Here is an 18,498-nt window from a genome sequence, read left to right as displayed (position 1 = left end):
TGATGGCTGCTGTGAGCCTCATGGCAGTCTTTTAGACATCTGAGGGCTGCTCAGCAGTTCAATACAACTCCCCAGTAGTTCTTCTGTGAATAAAACTGTTAAATTTAGTCATGAGAAGAAAAGGCGTATTTTGATATTTTTTTTGTGTTAAGTGAGGAAGTAAAACGGGGGGCATAAATTAAAGAAAGAAAGTCAACAAAAGTTCATTGTCCAATTCTCCAAAGATTTATTTCGCTATTATTTGGCCTGATAAAACATTTCAATTTCAAGTCACTCGTGCCTAATCTCCCTCCTAAACTGATGGTTCTGTTGAGGATGGGATTATATGTAATGGGATTACTGTGGAAGGATTACTTAAAATTTGTTACAGTAACTTGTTCCAGTTAGACTTAGAGACCAACAGTACACACCCTAAACAAATACAGCCTCACCTCATTTCAGTTACTAAAAAAACAGTGTAGACCACTCTTTCTCTTATATGAAACTATGTTTTCAATGAGGATTAAAACCAGAAATAGAGAAGGCTACTGTATTTTAAATGGTGCTATTTCTTATTTTGAGAGTGTCGTCCATTGCATATCACTAAGGTAATATTGGAATAAATGACGATACATTGTTTATTGAATTGTTTGAGCACAAAATGTCCTCATTAGCCCTTTCATGCACCCTTTAACCTGATAGGATGATGAGCTGTCCACTGTAGTAACCGCTGTGCCTGAGAAAGGTTAATGTTATGTTTTTACTATTTGTACTATTTACAGTATACAAAGCTGGTCAGAAACATTCCAGAACTGCTGTCACATATACGTACTTGATACATATACATACTTGATACATACTGTACATACATATACTTGAAATCAAAATTGCATATCTAAATTTCTCCCACTGATGTAATCGCACTGGAATCAATTTAACTCTCCCAGCATTAATTTTCTGCCACGCCTTCATTCACTCCTGAAAGGATTCTTCCGGGATCCTTCACACCTCTGTATAAAGACCATCTTGATAATACCTCGTCTTCAAAACAGGATCCCCTTGATGACCCACTTGAGCCAGGCAAAGAACAACAACAACAACAACAACAACAACAACAAAATCCGCAGTCAAACGCCTCCTGCACATTGATGTTCTTCTCAACCAGGAACTGTCGGACGCTCAGGCCATTGTGAGGAGGTGCATTGTCATGGTGAAGCAATCACGGGTTGTCCTGTCACAGCTCACCTTTCTCTTCCTCCACTGAACAAAGCAAATGTCGCAGGAACTCTTTGTCGATGTGCTGGTTGATTTTCTGGCTCACAATAAAGTGAAGTAATAAGCAGCTTGTAGTTTGGGAATTTATTTCAAATATGTCTTTTGTGAACCCACTCGTAGAACTTTTCTAATACATTTCTTGTATTCTGTGAAGGTATGTCATATGAAAAAAAATGTCATATACAGGGTGGACCAAAAGTAGGTATAATTAATTTTTTTCCTTTCCTTCCCTCACGGAGTTTCTTTTTTCATCTTTACTTCCATCCTTCCTTTCTTCACCAAGTTTCAATGAAAATATCAAACAGTTTCTTTTCAGAACAAAACAATAACTCTTTCTCATTTTCAACACCGCTTCTTTTGAACAGGGTCACGAGTGGGTGCTGGAGCCTATCCCAGCTGTCTTCGGGCAGTAGGCGGGGACACCCTGAACCGGTTACCAGCCAATCGCAGGACACACAGAGACGAACAACCATTTATGCTCACACTCACACCAAGGGACAATTTAGAGTGTTCCATTAACCTGCCAGCTTGTCTTTGGTATGTGGGAAGAAACCGGAGTACCCGGAGAAAACCCACGCAGACATGGGGAGAACATGCAAACTCTACACAGGACAGCCAGAGCCTGAATCGAACCCTGCACCTCTGCACTGTGAGGCCAACGTGCTGTCTGTGAATTACAATACATGGATGAAAGTTTTTTTGTCTAATTCATAGATTAATCCAAAAAACAATTGACAGAATAATCAATTATTAAAATAATTATTAGTTACAGCCCTGTTTGCAATAAATCAATAAAGCAATCATTAAATCAGCTAAACTGATCCAAACATTAATATGTACTGTACATTTCATGGTGGGGGATGAATTAATGCAAAAAAATATATATAGTACATGAGTCTTGCTATTGTAAATGATCGATGGGACGGATTAATGATTGGAGTGAAGCCCTATGGACCACGGGCCATAGTTTTCCCTCTTCTATCACATGCATATGATGTTGTACATTGGTCTCACATTTATAGTTTCTGCTGGAATGTAAATGGCCCTGTAAAAATATCTGAGGTGAAAGAAAGAGGCTGTGGCTTTTGTCACATATTTCTCACCTGTTTATTATTCCTGAATACCTATGATCTGGCATTCGAGGCATAGTCCACAGTCACGAGAGAAGAAATTGGCTTTGAGGAGGGTACTTGTTAACTTGTTGCACCCTTGTTGTAATCACAGCCGTGAGAATCGTTTCTACCCAGGGTGAGCACACGTGCAAGTTGCCCTTTGCGAAAGATCATCGCCAGGGTTGGGGTGGGAGGGCGAGGTTAGCGTTTTAGATGGCCGATATGCCTATACATCCGCTGTCTGATCTGTTGCATGCTCGTCTCAAAATCGGATGCCCCTTCAAAATACTAAATCGGCGGTGCAGTAAGAAAAAATTGCCAGTTGATACACATGCGTCGGGTGTAAAAAAGGCCATCAAAAGGCGTGTAGATGCTCCTTCAAATGGCTTCGTTGTCGGGGTAGGGGTGAGCGGCGGCTGTGGATATTCACTGAGGAGGATGCCCTGTTGCCCCTCCCCCACAGCACACCACTGGTTCTAACTTTAATATTAATAGTAATTGCTGTTCAAGTTCCCACAAGACTATGACAATGCGGGACCATGGTCTTGTGCTCTTCATGGGACTGTGAAACTGAGCACGTGGTCAGCGGACTTTGAGCGTGGAAATCAATCAATAACTGCATTCATTCGAGCAGCTGTGAGAGTTTAGCTGTGTCGAACGTGGACACTTGGTATCGCAAGACGCTCGATGGACTTCCAAAAACTTAACTCTTTTGAAACCTTTAAGAAGGTGTGGAGTTGTTATGGCTACGGAGAAAACCTGGAGGAAATGCTTGAGAGGGAGTTCACGCGGATGAAAGGTAAGAATTGCGTTCTCCTCTGAATTGCTGTGAGCGGTTTAAAGTTAAATAACAGTACAGTTCTTGTTATTCTACAAAGGCACTGTATATTTGGATCATGCAGCAAATACTTTGTACCCGGAATCACTGGTCAGGAGCTACAGCCTTGATATTTCAAGGAATGTGTATGGTATGAAAAGCAACGGTTCTTTTTATTTGTCAGCTCATGATACTTTATGAAGCGGTAATGTTGATGTACGGCATCATCTTCCCAATAGGAAACCCTCACAGCCACAACCCCAGCAGCAGATTGACACATGAGACCATGGAGAGGGTCAGATACAGGTGAGCTCCAACCATGCCCTGAGACACATTCTAAATGGTCCCATGTGCCCTCTTTGAAACTACCATGCATGAAATGAGGTTTTTTTTTTTTTTTTAAAAAAGAGATCATTTTCTTTCAGGATATTGCAGCATTTCAACACTACCCCAGAGGAGTATTCAGTGATTTTCACTTCTGGCTGTACAGCCGCTATCAAATTAGCAGCAGAGGTCTTCCCCTGGAGGTCGCAAACAGAAAGCGAGACGGGCAGTCACTTCTGCTACCTCACTGACAACCACACATCTGTTGTTGGCATAAGGGGACTAACATCTAACCGGGGAGTAGTTACCCTGCCCGTCTCCCCTCAGGAAGTGGAAAATCGGGCAAAAGATAAGATTCTGGGTGAAGTTGAGGTTTGTCAGACCCCACATCTCTTCTGCTACCCGGCACAGAGCAACTACTCAGGGACGAAGTATCCCCTCAGCCATGTAGAAGGCTTACAGGCAAGACGCCTTTATCCAGCATGTGACCATCGAGGCCATTGGTTTGTGCTGCTGGATGCAGCCTCGCTTGTCAGCTGTTCTCCTCTTAACCTACAAGACTGCCCTGCTGATTTCGTCCCGATCTCCTTCTACAAGATATTTGGCTTCCCTACAGGTCTGGGCGCCCTTCTTGTCCGCAACCACGCTGCAGGCATACTAAAAAAGACTTATTTTGGGGGAGGCACAGCAGCAGCTTACCTTTCTAGCGAAGATTATTATGTGCAGGCTGCAAATGTTTCTGACAGGTAAAGCCGTGAACAAAATTGCCAATCATGGACAGTCTCTGAAAACACCATAACTTTGCGCATTCATACCCTGTAATCAAATGTTTCTTTTATTTCCTGGATAAGATTTGAAGATGGCACCGTCTCGTTTTTGGACATCATTGCCCTCAACCACAGTTTTGAAGCTTTATACAGGATCACCGGTAAGTAAGAGTGACACAACAGCCACGCAGAGGGAAATAACAGCCCTCTGTTTCTTTTCTTTCTTTCAGGGGGAATGCAGAACATACAACAGCACACCTTTGGCTTAGCGCGTTACACTTACATGCTTCTGTCAAGTCTTTGCCATGGCAACGGGCGACCAGTGGCCCAGATGTACACACTAGGCCAGTTTGACAGTCCAAGCACCCAGGGCGCAATATTAAACTTCAACCTTATTGATTCGTGTGGAGAAATAATTGGATATTCTCAGGTGCATATGTTGGATTGCTCATGCCATATCAACTAAAAAACATCCCGTTTAGATACGCTGGCAACTCTTATGAGTGCCATAATAATTGTCCTCCATGCAGGTAGACAGAATGGCAAGTTTGTACAACATTCATGTGCGCACTGGTTGCTTTTGCAACACTGGAGCTTGTCAGAGCTTTCTTGGGATCACAAATCAGGAGATGAGGAGAAACCTGCAGGTAAAAAAAAAGAGAAAAGAAATGCGCAAATACAGCATTCCAAAATCTGTGCTTGTTGAAGGAAACATCTTTTTCTTTTTGAGGCTGGCCACGTCTGCGGAGACACCATCGACTTGGTGGATGGGCAGCCGACCGGATCTGTTCGCGTGTCATTTGGCTACATGTCGACATTTGACGACTGCCAAAAGTTCCTGAGTTTTGTTGTTGAGTGTTTTGTGGAGAAACCAGTCACAGTTGACCATGCAAGACTAGAGAGACTTAAAGCAGCCATCGTATCAAATGAAGAGAAAACAGTCAATATCAGCGAGGTAACACACAAAGTTGAAGAAAAGAAGAAGGTTTCACGGAAGGGATTTGAACCTGTGCGTCCAAACAGCCGTGAGGGGCCTTATAGCTTGACCAACATCTACATATACCCCATCAAATCATGTGGTGCATTTGAGGTGTGAGCATCCACTTAACTTTCAGTCACTACCTGCATTTCAACATTCTTTATCTTTATACAGAACATGTTGTCATTTATTCTAGGCCCACAATTGGCCGGTAGGACCTCAGGGTTTACTATATGACAGAAGCTGGATGGTGGTAAATGGAAATGGCGTGTGCTTGAGTCAAAAAAGAGAGTCACGTTTATGCCTCATTCGCCCACAAGTTCATTTGTCCTCAAACGAATTGCTCTTGCGGGCTTCAGGTCAGTCAGTCAGTCATCGGCTCTCTGAATGTGACACACTGCTCGAGCAAGAAAAAAAAAGTCTGTCAGTCTGTAATTTTTCTTTCTTCAAAGAAATTTCCTCCTGTCCTGCAGGGATGAATACCATTTCAGTTCCACTGGAAATCAGGAGGGAAATGCACGCAAGCTTTCAAATCTGTCAGAGTAAAGTTTGTGGTGACAGGTGAGCTGCGGACAGGAAACAATTCACATTTGTTTGATATTTATACTTGCCGCTTTTAGCAGCATTCTATTCTCCTTTTACAGACGGTACTTTTTGGACTACAAATGACACTTTAAAGCTGGGGTGTCAAATTCATTTTTGTCGCAGGCCATATCATAGTTATGGTTTTCTTTGGAGGGCCATTATGACGGTCAATACAAATAAATGTATGATTTTCCCATATGACACTACATAAACACAACAGATGAATGAATAACCAGCTTTGGAATCAGAGAGCCAATAAAAAGTGTTTGTTCAAATATTACATTTATTTATAAGTGGGATTGGTAACAAAAATGCTTGCATATCTTAACATTTTGAAAAGTAAAGACAATTTGCAAGACATTTTTAATGAGAAACATGAAGTCGATGCACGTAATTTGCTTTCATGCGATACAGAAAATGATGTGCTGAGCCAGCTCTGGCCCTCCAACCTTGAGTTTAGTATTTGTGTTTGAGAGCCTCAGAATTTCAAACAAAATTCACAGCTGTTTTTTTTTTTTTTTAATGAGAAAATGGAATAATGAGTAAGAGGTATTATGGATACATTTTAATGAGTCAAATTTTTGTAATTGGCTACAGAGATGGTGATTCTTAGATTAGATGATGCGCAAAGTTTGCAACCTTCTCTTTCTGATATCAAACTGTGCAAACCTGGGGTCTCCTAAACAAAATCTTCCTGCTTTCCCCAGGGTTGAGACGATGGACTGTGGTGATGAGGCTGCATCATGGCTTTCAGACTTGCTTGGACAGCCATGCCGCTTGATTAGACAAAGTCCAGATTTTACTCGATACATGAACAAGAAGTCTGATACAGGTAAATGTGTCCAAATTGTGCTCTGCTTCATAGTGTAACATCTCAAATGCTCTCTTCCTTCTAGGACAGATCAAAGAGACACACTATGTCTGCAAAAATACCAAAACTAGTCTAGCCCGCTCATTACTGACCACTCGAGTGCAGGATTTCAGCACGGATTACTCTGTACATTCTTGCTTTTATCTTTCCCTAACACCGGACTAGTTTCCCAGGTCCTACCGATGAAAATCATCCCAACTTCATGATGCTGCCACCACTATGCTTCACTTTAGAGATGGTATTGGTCCGGTGATGAGCGGTGCTTGGTTTCCTCTGCACATGATGCCTGACATTTACGCCAAAAAGAGAATTTTCTTTCTAAATGCTTTTTAGAAAATTTCAAAGTAAATGGTTGTGAATACTTTCCAGATGCATTGCTGTATCTTCTCTGATTTGCAGCTAAAAAGATTTGGAGCATCATTATCCTCTAGTAATGAAACTATATTTGTTCAATGACAGAAAATGTGATCAATATTACTCCCTATTTAATCGAAAGTGCACAGGCTAAATCCAAAATAACAACAAATATCCTGAATGTGCAGTTTATGTGCAGTAACTCCTCCACCCTGATGAGTAGAACTTCAATTTTCACATTCATTGGGGATTTCCAGCAGAGATGAGTGCCTGAAATAGATGGGTAATACAAAGTATTTTCCTTCTAGCCATCACCTCTTCGACACTCTCCCTGGTGAATGAGGCTCAGTATCTCATGATCAACCGTGCAAGTGTGGAGCTCATTCAAAAAGTAATGAGCAGCAGGTTTGAACACATGCTATCTTATTCAAAATAGTCAATGTGCACTTCGTGCAGTGAAAGACATCAGGATGTGACAACATTTACATAACACTGTATAACATAGAGAGTGTTAGAAAATAACATGCAATTGCCACTATACCTTTCAAAGGCAAGACTATCCCGAGCTTGATACAGAGAACATCATCAGTCGGTTCCGATCCAATTTCGTCATCTCGGGTGTTGAACCATTTGAAGAAGATAATTGGTCACACTTGGTAATTGGCAACATTCGATTCATGGTGAGCTTCCACTTTGGGAAATCAGATGACGTCTTGCAATGTATTAAAAGTAGATTCTGAAAAAGCTAAATCTGCTTGCTGTGTGATGAATCACAAAGGTCAGAGGCCAATGCGTACGGTGCCAAATGGTTGGGGTTGATCAGAACACTGGGACCAAAACAAAGGAGCCTCTGATGTCTCTTTCTGCATACCACAATGGAAAGGTGAGTCAAGGCCAAGCGACTTCAATTCATCCACTCCTTTCTTTTTTCTTGTTTACAATGTTTTTTTTTTAACCGGTAATTGTGGAGAACTAAACATACACAAATTTACAGTAGCTACGCCTCCCCCTCTTTTCAAATTAAAACAAAAAGCTGACCCACCACCCCTCACCCCATTCCTCTTGCCACACAATTCTTAGTATAATATTTGGTTCCTCATCATGTTGCTTGTTATTTCTGGCATTTCCAGGTTACATTTGGTGTCTACTTGAGCCATCAGTTGCCAAAAGGGTCACCGACAGCTGGTGTCCTCAGTGCTGGCTCCCACATACTGCCAGAGCCCCATATTTCTGAAACTGGTCACCCATCCCCATCACCATCTCTTCCTTCAGCAAACACTGGTGACTTACCCTCAACATCAGGGGGATTTGTCTCATGATTGCAGATAGTTACGTGTTGAGTGTGCGCGTGGGTTTTATTTTATATACTGTTGTTCGCAGCGCCACGGTGATCAACTGGTTAGCATGTCAGCCTCACTATGCACATGCCATGGGTTCGATTCAGGGCTGCGGCCTACCTGTGTGGAGTTTGCATGTTCTCCTTGTGCCTGCGTGGGTTTTCTCGGTGTCCAGAAACTTGCACAGTAGGTTAATGGAACACTCTAAATTGTCCCTAGGTGTGATTGTAAATGTGGATAGTTGTTTGTCTGTGTGTGATTGGCTGGCAACCAGTCCATTTTGTACACCGCCTCCTGCCTGGAGTCAGCTGGGATAGGCTAAAGCACGCCCATGACCCTCATGAGGATAAAGCGGTTCAAATAATGGATGAATGAATGTTTGCTACATTATATTTTGGTGAGATCCTTGGCCCTTCACAGCCTGTCAGTTCCTGTAGTCATGAAAGAACAGGGGAAAAGAATTGGACAGGGTTTTTTTCAATATCAGAGCATTGAGTCGATATAACATGGCTAATACATGCAGTGTTTGATACAGTAAATCCTACTACAGTGAACCCTCGCTATAACGTGGTTCACCTTTCATGGCCTCGCTGTTTCACAGATTTTTTTTGTGCTTTTTAATTTTTTTTTTTTTTGACAGTGGTCTGCATCCGGATTGGCTAAAGGGACTGTAGACCAATGTCAACAGTCTCCCCACTTCGTCTCTTCACAGCGTGCCAAATTTACGTTTGCAATAAAAATAGGTTTTGATCTTTGGGTTAATTCTTTTGTACAGTATTGTATCATCCATCCATCCATTTTCCGATCCGCTTTATCCTCACAAGGGTTGCGGAGCCTATCCCAGCTGTCTTCAGGCACCCTGAACCGGTTGCCAGCCAATCGCAGGGCACACAAAGACGAACAACCATCCGCGCTCACACTCACACTTAGGGACAATTTAGAGTGTTCCATTAGCATGCCATGCATGTTTTTTGGAATGTGGGAGGAAACCGGAGTACCTGGAGAAAACCCATGCAGGAGAACATGCAAACTCCACACAGGGAGGCTGGAGCTGGAATTGAACCCGGTACCTCGGCACTGTGAGGTCGACACGCTACCCCGTGCCGGTGGGGTGGGAAGGGCGGGGCGCGCCGACTGCTGGGAGGCTCGGGGCGGGGAGGGAAGGGGGGGTCGGTGCAGTTGCCTCCCCGTCCGTGGGTGTATTGTATGATATAATGTAAAAAATAAAGCTGACTACATTAAGGATTTCGCCTATTGCAGGTTCTTTTTGGCACGTAACCCCCGCGATAAACAAGGGTTTACTGTGGATGAAATGGAACAGTCCTAAAATGGTTCAGCTCCTACTTGGAGAAAATTAGTTCTTTTGTGATCATTCTAACCCTGTAAATATGATTGAATGGTCAGTCCTTGACCCCTTTTGTTCAGCCTGTATATGTTGACAGTCCATACCAAACATCAACAGAACAAAAGCATTAAAGTATTACCTTTTTTTTTTTTAATGAGAACAGTGAAACAACTGTGGTATATGTCCTGTATGAACGTCCAAGTATGTTAACAACATACATGTGTGACAACACAAGCAACAAAGTGCAATAATATATTGCCCCAAAACTGCAGCATACAGTACAGGTAGGTGACAAAATATAACAAAGTTAGGACTATTTGCTACAAAATGACACGAGTAGAAGACCTGGTGGTTTCTTTCCACTCACTCACTGTCTCGAACTTGACCTCTCCTCGATCACCACACAAGACAGCGTTGCTCAGCTGATGTCGTGCAATGAATTTTTGATGCCAGCCACGGGACGCTTCGAAGTCTTCGATGCCCATAGTTACTGTTATGGAATTCGCTTTCTCTCTTGTTAGCGGTCCAGTTTGTGCAAAGTTTTTAGCACGATAACAGTCAAGCCATACCAGGAAACGTGTATTTACTCGACTGTCCGTCGAGCCGCAAGCAATTCATTCTGAGCATGGAAACAGCCAGAATCTGACTGAGCAAGAATCGATTCCTCGTTTTTCAAAGTCTCGTAGATTCGAGACTTTCCGACTCCAAACGTCTCCTGAATGTTTCGTACTTTGTAACCTGCTTCGTTTAATCAGATACACTTCACTTTCTCTTCCGCGGCCATTACTGTTCCTCTTCGTTTGGATGCCATGATCTACAGGACATAAAAATTTTCGCAATTCCAGTAAAACTCACTGCAATAAAGAGTCTCTTGCATGTCGCTGTTTTGGATCCAATGATAGAAATAGCGGCGCCCATTATTCTGTCGTATCGAGCGGGAGTTGCTTGAGTTGGCGCTACTGCGGGCTTCCGTGCCGTCTCCACCTCCCTCCCTGTGCTCTGCAACTTCAAGTAACTGCGTCACCTGGCGTTGAAATGCCTGTCATTACAAGTCCAAATTAAATGAATGCAATCATTTACATCGAACCTTAATTGTGTACCAACCTTCGGCGGGCCGGATTAAAAAGACCAACGGGCCGTAGTTTGCCCACCCCTGTGCTAGCCTATGGTCTTCACAATGGCTATCATGGCCTTGCATATGATACACAACATATCTATCATGTCAGCAAGTGACAACAATTCAATTTAAGTTCTGTCACTGTCTTAAACAAATTAATAACTGGATGAATCAAAATGTACTTAAACTAAACCTAAACTAAACTGCGGTAATTGTTTTTAGCAATAAAGAGGATTGCTGTTTGTAAAAATGTAGGGCCCTAGTTTCTGTAGTCAAATTAAGTGCTAATTTGCTGAAGTATTCATAACAAATTTCCAACTTCAGTGGAAAACTTCTGGTAGACACAAATTTCACAAGTCAGGCTTGATGCAATCACCGGTTCTCATTTTAACCTGCTCAACAATTCTTCCTCTGGTTATTCCAGTGGGGCTTCATATCATTTTTTATTCCAAACACACCACTAAGCCTGCTGCCAGAAACCCAAGACAGACTTTTTAAGATGAGATAAGATAAGACCTTTATTTGACTCACAATGGAGTAATTCCCAATTTACAGCAGCAAAATTGAAGAGTAAATACAGAAGCAACAAAAAAAAAAGTTGCCCAGTGAAGAACAAAACTACCAGACAGGCAAACGCGTTACTTTACCATCATCTTATGTTTGTTGAATACCCCCCCCCCCCCCCTGAAAAATAGAACAACAAAGCTGTATTTCCTGAAAGGTCAGATTGCTGAGTAAGATGACCATCTTCTTATATATTCTATGTTGAAGACCACTGTCTTAATCACTATAAAAGTGAGCTACGAGGAAGTGTGAGTTGCTACGCATTGCAGAGCGGAAAGAAGGAGCAGCAACAGCAAAGTCAACATTTCTCTCGTGTGAAGCTTTCCCACATTTGAAAGTAAAGAACAGAGCGAAACATGGTGGCAGCGCGTGTGTAGAAATTGGCGACGTGAAGAGGGGGTTGGACGAAACGCTAGCTCGTTAGCACGGAAGCTAACCGCGGACGTTAGCACGGAAGCTAATTGCGAAAAGTCGCTACGCAGCTGGAACCCACCACCAGAGACCAACCAGCCGAACGCCAGCGAGCGTGAGGGAGCCGGCAACCCCACTTGCCACGTTAGAAACACCCAGCAGCAAGCCCACTGGACACGTCAGAAACTAGCATACAACTGGCTAGCAACGAGACCCGACAAAATGCCACCCAAACAGAAGCAAGACACAAAGCAGGATGAGGATTTCCTGACCCTCACTCAAGTAAACGAATTACTCCAGCAACAAAAATAGCTTTTTACGGCGCTCTTGCAACAACAACAGGAAAACTTCAAAGGATTTGTCAAGATGATAATAGACTCAACAAACTCACGACTTGACACTTTTACCAGGGAAGTCCAAGAAATAAAAACCAGCATCAACTTTACCCAAAAAGAGGTAGACGACATTAAAAAAAATCTAATCTGTCAAACTGGCCATTCCAAAGACATGCAAACAGAATTCTACAAAATATGTGACGGCATGCTTGTATTAACAGACAAGATGGACTACTTGGAAGGACAGTCAAGAAGAAACAACTTGGTAATTGATGGAATTGAGGAAAAACCGGGAGAAACGTGGACTGAAACAGAGGAAAAAGTTCAAAAAATCCTCAAGGAGAAGCTGCTGATACAGGGGCAAATTGAGGTGGAGAGAGCTCACCGCACAGGAAGACAAGAACCTGGAAGACCTCGTCCGAGGCCAGTTGTGGTGAAATTTCTCAAATACAAGGACAGATCAAGGATCCTACAAAAAGCAAAATACTTAAAAGGCTCCAACATCTACATCAACGAAGACTTTACAGATGCCGTACGACAAAAAAGAAAAGAGCTCCTCCCAAAATTAAAAGCTGCACGTGACAGAGGGGAAACTGCCTACTTAAGACATGACAAACTTATCGTCCACCCCCGCACCAGTACTCCAACACAACAGGCTCGAGTTCAACACCATCAAGCAGCATACTGAGAATTATTCACCACCCGAAGATAAAAACTCTGACCCTACTGAAGCAGGAAATTCACATACCAAAAACATGGACTTCGAACCCTTTGATGACCCTTCCAACCCTTTGATGACTTCCAACCCTACTGACCACAAGACATTTGACCCTGAGAACAACTTGGACCCGGACAATAACTTTTTCAAGACCGACCGACCGCGAGGGAGCCAGCGACGACCGACCGTGAGGGAGCCAGTGATGACCGCGAGGAAGCCAGCGACGACTGCAGGGAAGCCAGCGACCGCGAGGAAGCCGGGAGACAACCAGCCAGCGACCACCGCGAGGGAGCCAGAGACGACCGAGAGGAAACCAGCGACGACAGCAGGGGAGCCAGTGACCGCGAGGGAGCCGGGAGACAGCGAGCCTGAGGGAGCCGGGAGACAACCAGCCAGCGCGCGTGAGAGAGCCAGGAGGCAGCCAGCCAGCGAGCGTGAGGGAGTCGGCGACGACCGCAAGGGAGCCAGCGACCACGAGGGACCCAGGAGACGTCCAGCCAGCAACCGCGAGGGAGCCAGTGCAGACGGCGAGAGAGCGAGCGACGACAGCGAGAGAACCAACGACGACCGCGAGGGAGCCAGCGACGACCGCATGGGAGCGGGAAATTCACATCCCAAAAACATGGACTTCCAACCCTTTGAAGATATTGACTATAAGCCATTCGATCCCGAGAACAATTTGGACCCAGACAACAACTTCTTCCAGAACAAACAAAGGGTAACAAACTCTGACTATTACCTGGATGAACAATTCAACACTAATATAAAATTGGAAAATGCACTTTCAGTAATACACTTAAACAGTAGAAGTCTCTATAAAAACTTCACAAAAATCAAAGAATACCTGACTAAATTCAATAAATTCAAAATAATTGCCATATCAGAAACTTGGCTTGATGAAGATAAAACAACTGAAATGGAAATAGAAGGTTATGAAATGTTTGCAACTAATAGGAAAAACAAAAAAGGAGGGGGGGTTGCAATATATGTAGACAAAGCACTTAAATGCAGTAAAATCGAGAGATTGACAAACACAATAGAAAACCTAATGGAATGTCTAACCATTGAAATACATAATAAAAAGGCATCAAATATCATCATAAGTTGCATCTATAGGACACCAGGATCATGTATTGACACATTCAATAAAAAACTAACAGATATGCTCAGTTACAACAACGATAAGAAAACACGAATAATATGTGGTGACTTTAACATTGACTTATTAAACCCAAATGGACACAAAAAAACAACCGACTTCATAAATACTATGTACAGCAACAGCTTTTTCCCAGTAATCCTGAAACCTAGCAGAATAACAGTTGACACGGCCACATTAATAGATAACATATTTATAAATAAGATTGACCATAAAATGGAAAGTGGACTTCTCATTAATGACATAAGTGACCACCTACCTGTTTTTGCAGTTTTTCATAATTATTTTGATAGAAAAGCTAAGTCAACAACTCGCATAACAGAAATAAGACTAAGAACCCAACGCTCCACCGACGCCTTTAAGCAAGACCTAGAAAAACAAAACTGGACCGAGGTCTATTCAAACGAAGACCCAAATACAGCATTTGAAGTATTTCAGTCTACCATAATCTCCTTATATGATAAACATTTTCCATTAACTAAAGTCTCCAAAAAGTATAAAGACCCAATTAAGCCATGGATAACGAAAGGCATAGAAAACGCATGTAAAAAGAAAAACAATTTATATAAATTGTTTTTAAAATTGAGAACTGAAGAAGCAGAAAAAAAATATAAGACCTATAAAAATAAACTAGTAAATATTATAAGAACCAGTAAAAGAGATCATTATCATGCACTATTAGAGCAGAATAAAAGTAACACACAAGAAATATGGAAGATACTTAACCAAGTAATCAGAAGTAGTCCTAAAAAAATGGATTATCCAGAGTATTTTATCAAAGGCAAAAATACTATTTTGGAAAAAACTGCAGAAATAGCAACTGAATTTAATGAGTATTTTGTCAACATTGGCAGTAACCTAGCAAAACAAATTCCTGATCCAACAAACTTGTTTGAAATAGATAGATATGTAGAAAAAAACTCCTCCACGATGTTCCTTACTGCTGTAAAACAAGAAGAAGTATCAAATATTATAAAAACTTTTAAAAATAAAAAGTCAACTGATTGCTTTAATATTGACATGACAATAATAAAGCAGATTATAGAATATGTAGTGCGACCTTTCACGCACATATGCAACCTGTCATTCAAAGCTGGTATCTTTCCATCAAAAATGAAAATTGCTAAAGTTATTCCAATCTATAAAAGTGGAGAAAGACATCGGTTTACAAATTATAGACCAATATCACTACTACCACAATTTTCAAAAATATTAGAAAAACTATTTTCTCGCAGACTTGATAGCTTTATACAAAAGCATGCGCTGTTAAGTGAGAATCAATATGGCTTCAGGGAAAAGCGGACCACCTCAATGGCAGTTATGGAGTTTGTGGAAGCAATAGCCACTAATATAGACAACAAAGAATTTACTGTTGGGGTTTTCCTAGATCTAAAAAAAGCTTTTGACACAATAGATCACAGTATATTATTGAAAAAACTAGAAAGATATGGCATTAGAGGTGTAGCTTATAAATGGATAAAAAGTTATTTAGAAAACAGATATCAGTGCAACTCAACAATAAAAAAACGAATCAACTAAAAATCACTCACGGAGTTCCTCAGGGGTCAGTGCTTGGTCCAAAACTATTCATCTTATATATAAATGATATCTGCAAGGTCTCAAAACAATTTAAATGTGTCCTATTTGCTGATGATACAACTTTCTACTGTTCTGGAATAAATCTGAAACAGCTCCTGACAACCGTAGAAAACGAATTAAACAAATTAAAAAACTGGTTCGACAGAAATAAATTGTCACTTAACCTGAAAAAATCGAAGTTAATTGTTTTTGGCACAAGACCAATCAAACACCAAGCTAAAATTATGGTAAACTCAATTGAGATAGAAAGAGCGTATGAAACCAAGTTTCTCGGATTAGTAATAGACTCAAAACTATGTTGGAAGCCACATATCGATAACGTAAAAAGAAAAATAGCCAAAACCGTAGGGATCCTCTACAAAACCAAGGAAGTGCTAAATAAGAGATCTTTGTACACATTGTACACTTCATTATTATTACCATATATGACCTACTGTGTGGAAATATGGGGAAATGCCTGCAAAACAAACACACTCCCTATTCTCAACCTACAAAAAAAAGCAATTCGAATTATTAATAGATCAAAATATACGGAACCCACAAATCCACTATTTATCAAATTAAATACGATGAAATTTTATGACCTGGTTGACTTTAAAATCGCCCAATTAATGTACAAAGCACACAATAACCTGCTCTGCCAAAACATTCAGAAGTTTTTCGAAATTCGAGAAAGCAGCTATGATTTAAGAGGTACCAACTTATTCAAAAAACTCAAAACAAGAACAAACATCAAGCAAAGAAGTGTATCTATCAAAGGTGTTAATCTGTGGAATAATCTCGAAACGGACCTGAAAATGAGTAAATCGCTTGCTGAGTTAAAAAACAAATTCAAAAAAATAGTACAAACAACCTACATCAATCAGAGTTAAAATGATAAATTCAAAACATTAAATATAATGATAAATCAGAACTAAGTTGATAAATAGAGAAAGGTATATAAATATCCGTTATGAATTTAAGAGAAAATTGACACAAGAGTGTCAGGGTGTGGAAGTATATAATCCCGATACAAACCAAAAGTTGTAAAAATATCACGGTTAAGGGTAAAGTATGAGCCTTAATGGAGACTTCTTTCTTCTTACTTTTTTCTTTTCTGATTGATATAAAAATGATTTATTAGATACAATCACATAACGGGGTAGGACTAGATAAGTTTTTTACTTCTTCCTACTCCCTTGAACATAATAACTGTGTTGAATGAAGATTGATTTCTTTCTTTTTACTTTTTTTATCTACCTTATTTTCTGTCAAATTATTACTGTATATATGTTTTATGTTCAATAAACAAACAAACAAACAAAGTGCTGCATTTGACCGAATGTTTGAGACAGGATTTGCAGAATTTAGGGTGGGGTCCCCAAATGGGGTTTTTGAGTCAACGACTGCTGGAGTAAAACACCATAAGCCATTTAGGTGGCACAGGCACAGGCACACCATTGTTTGGCAAATTACATTTTATTTTCATGTTATTGTAATACCATGATGTCTGTTGTGTTATCTATTTGTTTTTGTTTTTGTTTATTGAACATAAAACATATACAGTAATAATTTGACAGAAAATAAGGTAGATAAAATAGTAAAAAGAAAGAAATCAGTCTTCATTCAACACAGTTATTATGTTCAAGGGAGTAGGAAGAAGTAAAAAACTTATCTAGTCCTACCCCGTTATGTGTTTATGTCTAATAAATCATTTTTATATCAATCAGAAAAGAAAAAAAGTAAGAAGACTCTTGTGTCAATTTTCTCTTGTATTCATAATGGATATTTCAATACCTTTCTCTATTTATCAACTTAGTTCTGATTTATCATTATATTTAATGTTTAGAATTTATCATTTTAATTCTGATTGATGTAGGTTGTTTGTACTATTTTTTTGAATTTGTTTTTGAACTCAGCAAGCGATTTACTCATTTTCAGGTCCGTTTCGAAATTGTTCCACAGATTAACACCTTTGATAGATACACTTCTTTGCTTGATGTTTGTTCTTGTTTTGAGTTTTTTGAATAAGTTGGTACCTCTTAAATCATAGCTGCTTTTCTCGAATTCCGAAAAACTTCAGAATGTTTTGGCAGAGCAGTTTATTGTGTGCTTTGTACATTAATTGGGCGATTTTAAAGTCAACCAGGTCATAAAATGTCATCGTATTTAATTTGATAAATAGTGGATTTGTGGGTTCCGTATATTTTGATCTATTAATAATTCGAATTGCTTTTTTTTGTAGTTTTAGAATAGGGAGTGTGTTTGTTTTGCAGGCATTTCCCCATATTTCCACACAGTAGGTCATATATGGTAATAATAATGAAGTGTATAATGTGTACAAAGATCTCTTATTTAGCACTTCCTTGGTTTTGTAGAGGATCCCTACGGTTTTGGCTATTTTTCTTTTTACGTTATCGATACGTGGCTTCCAACATAGTTTTGAGTCTGTTACTAATCCGAGAAACTTGGTTTCATACACTCTTTCTATCTCAATTGAGTTTACCATAATTTTAGCTTGGTGTTTGGTTGGTCTTGTGCCAAAAACAATTAACTTCGATTTTTTCAGGTTAAGTGACAATTTATTTCTGTCGAACCAGTTTTTTAATTTGTTTAATTCGTTTTCTACGGTTGTCAGGAGCTGTTTCAGATTTATTCCAGAACAGTAGAAAGTTGTATCATCAGCAAATAGGACACATTTAAATTATTTTGAGACCTTGCAGATATCATTTATATATAAGATGAATCGTTTTGGACCAAGCACTGACCCCTGAGGAACTCCATGAGTGATTTTCAGTTGATTCGTTTTTTTATTGTTGAGCTGCCCGTACTGATATCTGTTTTCTAAATAACTTTTTATCCATTTATAAG

General features: G+C 40.4%; 1 protein-coding gene across 4 annotated transcripts; it reads left to right on the top strand.

Moving 5' to 3' along the window:
• Positions 1-2,999: 2,999 nt before the first annotated feature.
• Positions 3,000-9,486, top strand: mocos (molybdenum cofactor sulfurase). 4 transcript variants are annotated; one of them, XM_086122737.1, is made up of 15 exons: positions 3,000-3,165; positions 3,245-3,334; positions 3,423-3,489; positions 3,609-4,253; positions 4,359-4,435; positions 4,505-4,704; positions 4,805-4,921; positions 5,005-5,364; positions 5,450-5,612; positions 5,727-5,814; positions 6,546-6,670; positions 7,372-7,468; positions 7,614-7,743; positions 7,842-7,946; positions 8,194-9,486. In XM_086122737.1, the coding sequence occupies exons 1-15, from the start codon at positions 3,054-3,056 to the stop codon at positions 8,380-8,382; spliced, it is 2,565 nt and encodes an 854-aa protein (XP_085978863.1). In that variant the 5' UTR covers positions 3,000-3,053; the 3' UTR covers positions 8,383-9,486. The 4 variants fall into 4 exon arrangements, 3 of the variants coding, with proteins under 3 accessions (XP_085978863.1, XP_085978862.1, XP_085978864.1); XM_086122736.1 differs by having other exon boundaries at positions 5,450-5,814; XM_086122738.1 differs by having other exon boundaries at positions 3,018-3,165; positions 3,226-3,334; positions 5,450-5,814.
• The last annotated feature ends 9,012 nt before the right edge of the window (positions 9,487-18,498 follow it).

The sequence above is a fragment of the Hippocampus guttulatus genome, chromosome 10, assembly GCF_054856545.1.
Source record: "Hippocampus guttulatus isolate MCC_2025c chromosome 10, RoL_Hgut_1.0, whole genome shotgun sequence".
In the NCBI taxonomy this organism is placed as follows: Eukaryota; Metazoa; Chordata; class Actinopteri; order Syngnathiformes; family Syngnathidae; genus Hippocampus; species Hippocampus guttulatus.
The sequence above is the reverse complement of the archived record's forward strand: the minus strand, read 5'-3'. Positions and strand labels throughout refer to the sequence as shown.